Here is a 13,395-nt window from a genome sequence, read left to right on the forward strand (position 1 = left end):
AACCAATCTTGACCAACCTAGACAGCATATTAAAAAGCAGAGACATTACTCTGCCAACAAAGGTCCATCTAGTCAAGGCTATGGTTTTTCCAGTGGTCATGTATGGATGTGAGAGTTGGACTATAAAGAAAGCTGAGTGCTGAAGACTTGATGCTTTTGAACTGTGGTGTTGGCGAATACTCTTGAGAGTCCCTTGGACTGCAAGAAGATCCAACCAGTCCATTCTAAAGGAGATCAGTCCTGGTTGTTCTTTGGAAGGACTGATGCTAAAGCTGAAACTCCAAAACTTTGGCCACTTCATGCAAAGAGCTGACTTGTTGGAAAAGAATCTGATGCTGTGAGGGATTGGGGGCAGGAGGAGAAGTGGACGACAGAGGATGAGATGGCTGGATGGCATCACTGACTTGATGCACATGAGTTTGGGTGAACTCCGGGAGTTGGTGATGGACAGGGAAGCCAGGCGTGCTGCGGTTCATGGGGTCACAAAGAGTCAGACATGACTGAGCGACTGAACTGAAGACTTTTTAAAGCTTTATTCACATCTAACTTTCACAGTAATGAAACACGTTACTCTGTTTTGCGTTTTGTCGATGAGCACATGAAATACTGACTCCTCTAAGTTTGCAAATGATGGATACACAACAGTGCAGTCCCTTTCTAAAAAGGGATTTAGCAAACATAAATGTGGAAACTAATGACTTCTCACTTGAAGGAGCTGTACAGCATCTGGTGAGTCTTGAGCTGTGCTGCTGTAATAAATCTCCTGTGTATCTAAACAGTTTTGGGTTATGCATTCCTTATTATACTTTACAATTTTATACCCTAAAACAAACATTTAGTGGAGAATGAGTTTCCTCAAGATACAAAAAAAGCTTGTTCCCACTTCCAATTCAAGACAAGTGTTTTCTAAGGAATTAAATCTTATTTCCAGGCCCAAACTCAAAGTACTTTCCAAATTTTAAGGCATGAACAAATCATTCTGGGATTGTGTAGAAACGGAATTTTCTGATTCGGCAGATCTGAAGTCAGGCCAACACTCTGCCTTTCTAAAGTTCCCTCCAACATGATACAGATGCTCTGGTCTAGCTACCCCATTATGGCACCTGGACCAGAAGCGCTGGCCACACTGGGGAACTGTGAGAACTGCACGGCCTTCAGTGTGACAAACAACAGGCCAACATCAGCTGCTAACACTGGTAACTCTAGACATTTAAAGTCTTTCTTTTCAAATCCATTTACAACTCATTCATTGACTTCTCTTTTGTTTTGTTTTTTTTCGTTGGTATAGAAAATGAGATCTTTTCTTTCTATTCCTTCCATTATCCTGAACTGTGAATCTAATAGCTTTAACCCCTCTCCACAGGAAGGGCCCAGCTGGTTCTTCCAAGCTTCTCTCCTATAATCCCTGCACCGGTCCACAACATACCAGATGAATGAAGCGGTTATCTTCTAAATGTAAACCATGCTCTCTCACCTCTTGTTTTGGGTTGTTTGGTTGATGCTTTCCCCTATCAGGCCAGTCTCTAGAGCTGTCCCTCTCTATTTACTTTTCCCAATTTTTTAATGAGATGTGACCTCACCATTCTCTAAACCAACCCCTCACCCTCATTGCAGAGATTTTTCTTTTCACTAATATTTACTACATTCTGCTGGAATTTATTATATGTTGGTTTTTTGTCTAATCTTGGCTACTGAATTACAAACTATGTAAGGGCAGGAATTCTTATAACTAATTTTGATATGCTTGGCACGGCCTAACACAGTCATGCACTAAATACTAAAAAAAAAGCTCCAGTAAAATGAATTAAAGCACTACTCCTTAATGATAATAAACTTGATCTAAATATTCCCAAATCACAAATTTAATGACACTTCTTTTTTCTCCAAATACCACTGGCTTTCTATTTTAGTCAGCACAGAAAGTTGAGTTCCAAAGTTGAGTCCAAAGTCAGTCAAATGGACAATCTCTCAAGTACAAACCAAAAAAAATAAAATAAAATTCAAAATAATGTATCATTAAAGCAGTGAGTCAAAGAAAATTGTCTTGTGCTAAATTCTGAAGACAAATAGACTAAGAACCTAAGTTAATTATGACTAATTATTAAAAATGAGCCCAGGTCAATAACTGTCTCTAACCAAAGGATGGAAAGTGAGATCTGAGTTTAAAAGTGATACGGAGTTGTGATAATCACCAATGACTAGAACACAACTAATCGTCAGGGCTGTACTGCCTGAAAATCAAGGATTATAAGAAAGGATCACTGAATACATAACAAATGTTCTACCTGGGAGTTGCTAGGACAATACTGAGCATCCTGCCTGAAGATGAAAAAGTACCCATATTTGTAAAATCTTGCAAATGATATTCATTCATTGACTTGTTAATTAGTTTTCCTAACCTGAAAGATTGTCTTTGGCAAAGTAAGGGAAGGGATGGGAGTTTCTGGTGATGTTTTGACAAGCAGAATAATGGCTCCCTCAGAATGTCCACATCTACTCTCCATGAACCTATGAATATTTGACCTTACAAGGAAAAAGGAACTCTAGTTGTGATTCAGCTGAGGACCTTGAGGTGGGTAGATCATCCTACATTATTCAGGTAGGGTCAAGGCATTCACAGGAATCCTCAAAGTAGAAGAGGTCATTGGAGTGATGAGATGTGAGGAGGACTCAACAACCTACTGTTGCTGGCTTTGAAAACACATGAAGGGGCCATGAGCCAAGGAATGTGGGCAGCTTCTGGTAGCTGGAAAAGGCAAGGAAAGACACTCTCCTCGAGGGCCTTCAGAAAAAGATGCAGACCTTCTGATATCTTGACTCTAGCCTGGTGAGACTCCTGTTGAATGTCTAACTTACAGAATTGTATAACAAATGTGTTTTTTTTTTAATTTATTTTAATTGGAGGCTAATTACAATATTGTAGTGGTTTTTGCCATACAATGTGTGTTAAGCCACTAACTTGTGGTAATCCATTATGGCAGCAATGCATGCATGCATGCTTAGTCACTTCAGTCGTGTCCAACTCTTTGCAACTCCATGGACTGTAGCCCGCCAGGCTCCTCTGTCCATGGGATTTCCCAGGCAAGAATACTGGAATGGGTCACCATTTCCTTCTCCAGCAACATGAAATAATAAAATGCTTAAATGCTATGAAAAAAATTCTCTAAAACAAGTAGATAAGTTTTTTAAAAGGGCAGAGTGATGCTCAGCAAACACGTGAATCAAGATTTAGTCTGCATTACTAAGAAATAGACCTGCTCCTCTGCAAAAGGCTATCACACAAGCTTAAACCTAGATTTTTATAAAAAGGTTGAAAGCAAATACAACTGACTGATTAAAAAGTCTGAGTTAGAAAACAAAGCAGAACAAGGTATTTTCAACCAAACAAGATGATTAAAAATTAAGTAGAAAAATGTGATACTCCTCATAGATAGCATTTAAAAAGGGACCGCCATAGTATTCCTTTCAAAAAGCCAAAACCAGCATCTCCTTCTTAGTTGTGTTTACCTGACGATCCTCTGGGCAGCATACTGATGGAGGGAACGAAACTGTGCAGACATATTCGCTAGAGCCGCCAGACAGTTTGTGTGAAGGTACTTATCCTGCCAGAGAGCAGACGTTTGAACACACATCAGAGAGAAGTTTAAAACACACATCAGGTCTTCTAGACATTTTCAGCAAGGTTAACCAGAAGCAAGTGGAAAGTCAACTGTCACTGATTTCAGAAAATTCAGACCCACAATCCATTTCCTTTAATTCCAAAACCCATAAAGTGCAGAAAGTTTTTTCACCACTAATTTGGAAGCAACATCTGGCACAAAAGACGATGATGGTATTTATGGTCTTCATTAAGCCCACCCTGGAGAAGACTGAAATATTTCACTGCAGAAATATTAATGTCTAGTTACAGTGTGTGGCTCCAGAACATAACGATTACATATTGTGTAGCATAAGAACTATAATTATCTTTCTAAAATAAAATTCTCCATTCTAAAACACACATGTGGCTCCAAGAGCTTCAGATAAAAGATTGTAGACATGTATCTATGTCAGCCTCCCAGAAGGGAGTAACTGAAAATACGGCAGTAAACTTAGCCACTTCCCTGAGCTATGAATTCTGTATACTACTTCTCTAGTGGCTGGAGTGGACATTTGCCCTAAGGTATACCAAATACAACCTAGCTGAAATTTCCTCTCACTCTTTATTCTCTTTTGTCCTATGCTTCTGTCCCATCTGAATCCATATTTTCTCGTGTCTGCATCTTCTTAAAGTTTGTTGTTGTCACTTCTTAAACTTAAGTCAGCTTTATCAGTTCAGCAAAGGCATACAATATCTTTTATCTAAAGGTGCTACATTGCTTATTTACTATTCATGTAAAATCTCTCTGATCATACAACCTATGAAATACTCAAACGTAGACACTATAAACATTACCTTAGGATCATAATACAGAGAATATATGCTGATCTATACTTTTCTACCATATTCCATGAGAATGTTAGCACTCTAAATATTGAGACTGCTTTAAACTATAGTCTTCATTGCATCGTATATACAAAGGTAGAAAAACAGCTACGGAATACTTACTCTTGTCCTTGTCATGTTGTACTGAATGGTTCTTATTACAACCAGTATCAGGAGACTTCCCAGTGAAATTTCAGTTAAAACCCGCTCTGAATACCAAGTAATATTTTTTAACATCTGTAATGGGGAAGAAAAGTTTAAGTAAGTATGATTGCTTTATGGAAGAAGGGATTATCCATGCCTACAATTTCTGATAAGCCATGGATTTGTTCTGAAGGTGAGTTAAATATGTAAAAATAAATCATGAGAATTTCAGTTCAAGATAGCAAAACTGTGATGTATTTGCTTCTTCTTCCCTCTCAAATTAAAAGAAAAATAGACGATAATATCATTAGTAGACAAAAAGGAGCTATATCTAAAAAGGCACGGTATGGAGGATAAGACTGACAGCACAACTGTCAGAGGTCCCTCATCTGAAAGCAAAAAACAAGAAAACCAAGGAGTGTCTTGAAAAGTAGTTGTCGCAACAACCACAGAAAATCTGCATCCCTGTGTCAAGGAGAGAGACCAAGAGTGTAAGTTAGCCAAGGTCTTCAAGAAGAGATGGGCCCATGCTCTGCTCAGGCTCTTCAGAGCAGGCGGCTCTGGGGCTTGCCTCCAGGCCTCGGTACGTGAGAACTGTCTAGCTTCAGCTGGTGTAGTTCCACAGCCACGCAACACAGAGAGACAGAGAGAGAAAAGCTGCACAACACTGCAGCCAATTCTGGGCCACAGCAAAGGAGGCAAAATGCACAAAACCCAACAGGCTCAACTGGCACAGAACTCCCCTAACATCCTCTTCCACTGAGGTCACCCCCACTTCTTTTCTCCTTGACATGGAGCCAAGGTGCCACATTCTTTTCATCTATGCCTGAAAAAGAACAAGACTTCTGGCTGATTCCTGCCCTCTCTCTGCAGTGGACTCTTACCATCCACATCTTCCGAAAGGAGGAACCCCCCACCTTTCAAAACAAGTGAGTCTGACTTTCTTTTACAACTATGAACAGACAATAAGAAGCTACAGAAAAAGCAGAGAAATTCAGTAATCTAAAAGAAGCTGAATCCAATCAAGCCTCTGTTCTAACTGCCAGTAAGTATGAAATACAGAGGACTGAAAAACACGATAACACAATGATATAATCAGCCAAAGTCAAATGTATGGAATTCTACTAAATAAACAAGCCAGTTTCTATAAAAAATAAATGGTGTAGTAGGGAGAGAGAGGAAAACACTGTTGCAGATTAAGAGTTAAGAACTAAATGCATTAGGCAGGCTTTGGAAACTGATTCAAATCAACGAACTCAAGAAAGACATTTTAAAGAAAACTGAATATTAGTAGGCACAATAAAATATTGTCAATATTGTTGGATGTGATAATGGTGCTATATTTATTTTTTATGCTCACATTTATGGGCATGAAATATTTAAATATTTGCAAATGAAATTTTACATATATATGATTTATAGGATTAAGAAATCTATTTTAGCCAAAACAGAAAAGGCAGGGAGGGTGGAGTGGGTAGATGATATAAGAACATAAGACGGTTGATGAATCCATAGAAATTCATTATACTATTTTTTCCAATTATGTTTACATTTATTGGGTTTATAATTAAAATTTTACTAAATAAAAAATAATATGAAAGCTAATATTGTATGAAGTATTATAAATAATATTGCATGAAATAAATAAAAATAAAGTGAAACTAAACAAGAAGAACAAACAGACCCCCAATTAAACAAAGATAATTTAAGAGGCTGGGGAAACTTTTTAAAAATTCTAATCAGTATCTTTGATGAGATCTGATAGAATACTGTTAACCACAAAATAAGAACAGGCCACTATGAAAAATGAGAATCACAGAATGAAGAAAAGTCACAAAAGACTAAAAAGAGTGATGAATGAAACTTAAGAGAGAGAAAAGAATTAGCAGAATGGGCACTATGGAAAAGAGAATTTGTGATCCGAAAGACAAACTCAGAAGTCCCCTCAGACAACAGCAATAAAAGGCAAAAAGACAAAATATAAGAGAAACGTGGAGATCCAAAATATACTTAGTAAGAGTTCTAAAAAGAAGAAACTGCAATCTCTTGAATGACATGGGTTTGAACTGCATGGGTCCATTTATATGGGGTTATTTTTTTCAATAAGCATAACAGTCAGCCCTCCGTATTAGGTGGTTGCATCCTCAGATATGGATACAGAGGGCTGACTATGGGGCCTGAACATCTGCGGATCTGAGCATCCACGGCAGGTCTTGGAACCAGTCCCCATTGACACTGAGGAAGGACTGTAGGAGAAAAACAGAAACGTTAGTAACATTAGAAAATTCCTTTGAAGGAAAGAGAAACTTATAACACTTTAAGCAAAAATACTGGGGAAAAAAAAAATCAAAATGTATTCTGATAAGATTTCTGAATCCACAGTTTATGAGAAAATCCTACTGGCTTCTAGACAGAATAAACATGTTATCACCAAAAGAAAGAAAAGCAGACTAACATTAGATTTCTCATCTTGAACAGTATACATCTGAAGGACAACATAAAAACGTCTACAAATTTTGGAGGAATAGATGATCATTCTAGAATTCTTATCTAGAGAAACCAACACGTAAGTATAGAAAAGTACTTTTAAGTGTGCAGCAACTCAGCACGAACCACCCATGCATTATTTCCAGGGAAAAAGCACACCATCACACACATGTTTCCCTGCCCCTCCTCATCACCATGATGACAACAATAAAACAGGAACAGCCAGAAAAAGTCAACAGAAGGAAAATACAGACTACTAGACAACAACAACAAAATAGTAACAACTCCCAAAACATCATAACTGTAATCCATGAAATCAGAAAAATATATCTAAATAATATGGTTGACATTAATTCTTCTAAAAGACCAATAAAATAGACATTTCTCTGCTAAGTCTGCCTTTCCCCAAATTCCAAACAATATTTAAAATGAGAAAAGGGCATGGAAACAGATAAAAATAAAAAAGTAAAGAAATATCATCTTCACCTTCATGTAAGTGCCCATAGTTTTTACACTCAGTTCAACTCTTTAGCAAGAGACCTATGGCACCCAGCATCCCCATCACAAATAACCCAACCCTGACCATGGACAGTAGGCTCTGTGCCACACAAAGATGGCATTTAGAAATGTCCAGTACATGGTAACTGAGTGTTGTCTGTGAAGTAAAAAGTGTAAAACGTGAAGCATTTCCATTTATTCATGACTAATAATGCCTTAATCAACTAGAAGAGGTAACCTACGTGTAAAACAAATGGTACTACCTGAAAATATTCAAAACGATGACATTTGCCAGTGGAATCTTTGTAACGACACGATGCTCAGTCCCTCTGACTTACTGTCTAAGGCAGCAGTTCTCAAAATGCAGTCCCCGGACCTCTAGGAGTCCCTGAGACATTTCTGGAGCATTGTCAAGGTCAAAACTATCTTCATCCAAATATCAAGACATTTCTTTCCACTCTTACTCTCTCGTGAGTGTACAGTTCAGTTTTCTGAAGGCTATCTAACATGCCTAATAGCATAATTAATTTAATACAGAAGGAGACCTGAGACTCTGTTAAGGCAATTCATTAAAGAGATTTGCAAAAACGCAAAACAATGCTGCTCTTCTCAGTAAATTTTTGTTTGTGGAAAACAGTTACTTACATAAAAATCTGTTATTGATGCTAACATGTAATGGGTTTATTGTAATAATTATTTCTAAATTAACTAATCAAATATTTTTTAAGTGTTAGTTTTAATTCCTAATGCAGTTAACATAGAGAACAATAACCCACATAAAGATGTTATTTGCCGTCCTCAACTATTTTTAAGTGTAAAGACCAAGAAGGTTAAGAACCACAGCTCTAAGTCTACAGGGAAATACTAACCCAGGACACTCAACAGGCAGCTTAACTAGTGAGAGGAGTCTCTGTCTTTTAAAAGGTCACAAGCTTGAATATAGTTTGGTTTCTCTTCTCCTTTGGCTTCTGTGTTTACAAATAAATTACCATAAGCCACCCTTATTTGAAACCAAGGTCACTGGTTCTTAACATCTGCCTGTGTGTGTTAATTAGAAAACTGGATGGAATAAGTGTTTTGAATAAAAGTAGTCTTATTCATTCAACATTCAGTAAATATTTAGTAAGTATCCACATAGTAAACTTACGACATTACTATGAAAATTAGAAATGCAATTTAGTATTTACATAAAGGCCCATCTTTTTTTACTGTGAAAAGTAAATTATTGTCTGGAAATTCTGGTAGTGTCTAAGAAAAATTAAAAATAATTAGTTACAGAGCTCACACAGCTTTCCACAGGACACTGATATATAATAGGCAGCATACAGAAAATTTTCTTGGTAACCTAGCTGTAGAGCTTGACCTATTTGGTTCCTATAAAAGAAATTCCTCATCTCTTGCATTCAGTGTTCATATAGTTTAATACCTATAGATTTATCAGCTTGGTTACACATTACACCTATTTATCATTTCATGCTAAAATAACTCAATTAATATGTAGAAGAAAAGCTCTGGAGGATCTGAAAATACCTATCTTTGCAAAAAATATATAATTGTTTATGTCTTCTTTTCAGCCTTTTCCCCCATACGATTTGTCTTTACTGAATACATTTCTTCCATATGTTACACAGGCTAGAATATTACATAGTAATATATAATATCAAATCTTCAAGAAATGAAATTTACACATAGAAAAGCACAAAGAATAATTAACTTACATACTCCCACAATTGACACTAACATTTTACTATCAGTAACACTTAATGTTTTATTTTATAAGATAAAAATTCCATTTTATTCCCCCAAAGAGGAACAACAACTATCTTGAGTTTGGTATATATCTTTCCAGTCCATTTCAAATACTTTACGTGTATAGCAAACTGATACATGTGTGCATGCACAGATGCACACGTACACACACACACACACACACACACACACACACATTCCTTTGTATAGTTTCTAGTTTACATAAACAACATCATAATGTATCACACTGAATAGTGTCCTCCAAACTGGTGTCACCCAAAACCTGTCAATGAGACTTTATTTGGAAATAGGGTCTTTGTAGATGCAATCAAGAGATATTATACTGGATTAGGGCAGGCCCTAAATCCTATATGACTGGTGTCCTTACAAGAAGAGGAGGAAAGACAGACAGGCACATGAGAGTAGGCCATGTGATGACAGAGGCTGGATGCAGCTGCAAGCCAAAGAACATCAAGGATGGATAACAAGAGACAAGGAATCACCTCCCTTAGGTCCTTCAGAGATAGCATGGCCCTGTTGACACCATGCTTTTGGACTTTTAGTCTCCAGAACAGTAACAATCAATTTCTGTTCATTTTAAGCCACCAGTTTGCTATGGCAGCACTAGTAAACTGATATACTTAAATATCTGCTTGCATCATCATTTTTTCACTCAATACATTTTTGAAACTCTTCTATATGGATACATATAAGAAGAATGAATATTCATCACATTTGCCAACCTAGTATTAATAGTACTAATTTTTTTTTAACGAACTACTTCTATACCAGTCAGTAAAATAGCTGCTTCCCCCAGCCACTACCCCAGGACCTCCTCCTGGTTTGGCAATTAATGCAGAGTAGAGAACCAAGGACGAAACAGCTGAGAACCATTCTTACTGGATGACTGCTCTCTCTGGTGCCATGCCAGGTAAACAGCTGAACATCACTTCTACTTCACTCCATTCAAACACTGGATAGTCCTGTGCCAGGAGGCCCCATTGTTTTATCCACTCTTCTATTATGGAAATTTAGGTTACTTCCAGTTTTTCCCCTGTGAAAAACAATGCTGCAACATAGATCCTTGCCCTCACTATCCAAAATGTCACTACAGTAAACTCAGAAACAGGGAGTCCTCATTCTCCATACTCTTTGTATTCTGACATTAAATACCTCAAGTTAGGAATCACATTCATTTTGAAAACAAAAATACCTGTAAAATCCCTTTTAAGCTACTCTGTTTGTGGTACTTAGTGACTTCATGAGCGCATCACCAAGAATTTGTTAGGAAGCAGAACTGCAAAGCCACTGAACAGTTTCTTTTAAAAACGTGTGTATGTTTTGCTTCTAAGCCTGTGCACCACTACTAGAGAGAAGCCCGGGCGCCGCAATGAAACCCCCACGTGCTGCGACTAAGACCTCGCTGCAGCCAAAAATAAACAAACATATAAATGTTTTTAAAAATAATTATATATGTATGTATGTTTTGATTAAATAAGTGAAAGTCACTCAGTCGTGTCCAACTCTTTGTGACCCCAGGGAATTCTCCAGGCCAGAATACTGGAGTGGGTAGCCTTATCCCTTCTCCAGGGGATCTTCCCAACCTAGGGATCGAGCCCAGGTCTCCCGCATTGCAGGCAGATTCTTCAGCAGCTGAGCCACAAGGGAAGCCCAAGGATACTGGAGTGGGTAGCCTATCCTTTCTCTAGCGGATCTTTCCGACCCAGGAATTGAACTGGGGTCTCCTGCGCTGCAGGCGGATTTTTTACCAACTGAGCTATCAGGGAATGTTATTAACTAAAAAGTACAGAGCTCCAGTATCCAACAAAGCATCAGCCACAGCAGCACCAGCCACAGATTAAAATTTAATAAAATTAAAAATTCAATTTGTCAGTCACACTGGCCACATTTCAAGTGCTGCTTGCTATATGGGACAGTGCAGTTACAGAAGATTTCCATCAACTCAGAAAGCTTGACTGAATATTCTGGTTAGAGAACACCACTGTACCCATCACCCAGTTTTAGCAAATGTTAATATTTCCGCTTGTGAAGCACCTAAAGCTCCACAGCTAACCTCTGGCAACCTCTCTCCTAAATGTGATACTTCATTATTATGAATATTTTTGAATTTATTATGATCAGTCCATGTAGTTCTATTTCATTCGTCATATTAACAGTTCCTCTGTAGTATTTCATTTATGTTATTGCTGTTTGCAGTTTTTGGAACACTATGAACAGTACTACAAGGAACATTCCTTCAAATGTGCTCTTGTGAATAAAGTTTTTCCTAGGGCTCAAATCAGGAAATGGAATTGGTAGGAGGTAAAGTATTTATTTCTGCAGGTAATATGAGGAATGTGAGAGGCTAAATTCCTCTCAAAAGTGGTTCTGTCAGTTTATACTGCTACTACCAATATATGAGAGTCCATTTTCTCTATATCCTCACCTAACATATGACATCTCATACTTTTTGCCAATCTGATGAGCACACAACATTTCAGTTACCTTAATAAGAATGATGCTGATGAATCATCAAGTTGAACATCCTTTAAAAATGCTTACCAGTAATTCAGGTTTTTATTCTGTTTTTCTATTACTTTGTCCATTATTCTAGCAACACTTTGTTTTTGTAACTGATTATAAGGGTTCTTAAAATTAAAAATGCTAACCCATCTTTCTGTATCTTTTTTTCACTTATTCGAACAATGAAAATTTTCATTTTAATGTAGTCAAACTTATTTATTTTCATTCATGGTTTATACATTTTACACTTAAGAAATCCCTTTCTCAGCAAGTTTATAGAAATATTATCCTTTAGTTTCTCTTCGAAGATTTTTAAGTGCAGTTTTTCACAGCTAGCTTTATTAATCCAATTGGAATTTCTCTTTGTATGTGGGACAAGATAATCTAATTCTACTTTTTCCATTTGGATGAGCCATGTTCTCAAACTCAGAAAAAAAATTTACTTACTACTTAGAATTGATGCTTTTGAACTGTGGTGTTGGAGAAGACTCCTCAGAGTCCCTTGGACAGCAAGGAGATCAAACCAGTCAATCCGAAAGGAAATCAGTCCTGAGTATTCACTGGAAGGACTGATGCTGAAGCTGAAATTCCAATACTCTGGCCACCTGATGTGATGAACTGACTCATTGGAAAAGACCCTGATGCTAGCAAAGACTGAAGGCAGGAGGACAAGGAGACGACAGAGGATGAGATGATTGGATGGTATCATCAACTCGATGGACAAGAGTGAACAAGCTCTGGGAGTTGGTGATGGACAGGGAAGCCTGGTGTGCTGCAGTCCATGGGGTCACAAAGAGTCGGACACGACTGAGCGACTGAACTGAACTTCTGTCACACTTCACATTTCCAGATTTGAGTGTGTAGTTTCTGAACTAAGTTCTTTCCATTTGTCTATTTTCTATTCCCTTGTTAATAAAACACAATCTTAAGTACTAAAAGTTTTACAACTGATCTATCTGGTAGGGTGAATAACTCCACAATGAAATGTTTCAAAAACTTCTAGGCTTTTTGCTTTTGCCTATAATTTCTGGGATTAGCTTTTCAAGGCTCACACACACACACACACACAAACTGCTAAGATTTTCATCAGATGAACATAGTAATTAATTCAAAGGCAAATTAACAATTTTATGACACTGAGTCGTCCCATCTGTGAACATAGTATCTATCTCTATTTATTAATACATATTTAGTATTTTTCATTTGGGCTTCCCTGGTGGCTCAGTGATAAAGAATCCACCTACCAATGCAGGAGACGAAGATTCTATCTCTAAGTTAAGAAGATCCTCTAGAGAAGGAAATGGCAACTACTCCACTGTTTTAGACTGGGAAATCCCATGGATAGAGGAGCCTGGCAGGCCACAGTCCATGGGGGGTTGCAATAGAGTTGGATACAACTTAACAACTAATGACAATTCATGCCATTAAAAAAGTATACTTCTTTTAGATTGATTCCTAGGTTCACAGTAGTTTTATTGCTATTGTTAAGTACTCTCTATACCACATTTTGAAGTTTTTTGTTATTTGTA

At 37.5% G+C, this 13,395-nt stretch overlaps 1 protein-coding gene across 1 annotated transcript in view; it reads right to left on the reverse strand.

Annotated features, from left to right (window-relative positions):
- Nucleotides 1–13,395, reverse strand: part of DYM (dymeclin) — a 327,946-nt gene that overhangs the window by 225,665 nt on the left and 88,886 nt on the right. Inside the window, exons 7-8 of the mRNA XM_010840966.1 lie at nucleotides 4,589–4,702; nucleotides 3,508–3,602 (exon numbers count right to left, since the gene is read on the reverse strand). Coding sequence (XP_010839268.1) covers nucleotides 3,508–3,602; nucleotides 4,589–4,702 — 209 coding nt within the window. The remainder of the gene's footprint in view (nucleotides 1–3,507; nucleotides 3,603–4,588; nucleotides 4,703–13,395) is intronic.

This window comes from Bison bison, unplaced genomic scaffold (assembly GCF_000754665.1).
Source record: "Bison bison bison isolate TAMUID 2011002044 unplaced genomic scaffold, Bison_UMD1.0 scf7180017864153, whole genome shotgun sequence".
In the NCBI taxonomy this organism is placed as follows: domain Eukaryota; kingdom Metazoa; phylum Chordata; class Mammalia; order Artiodactyla; family Bovidae; genus Bison; species Bison bison.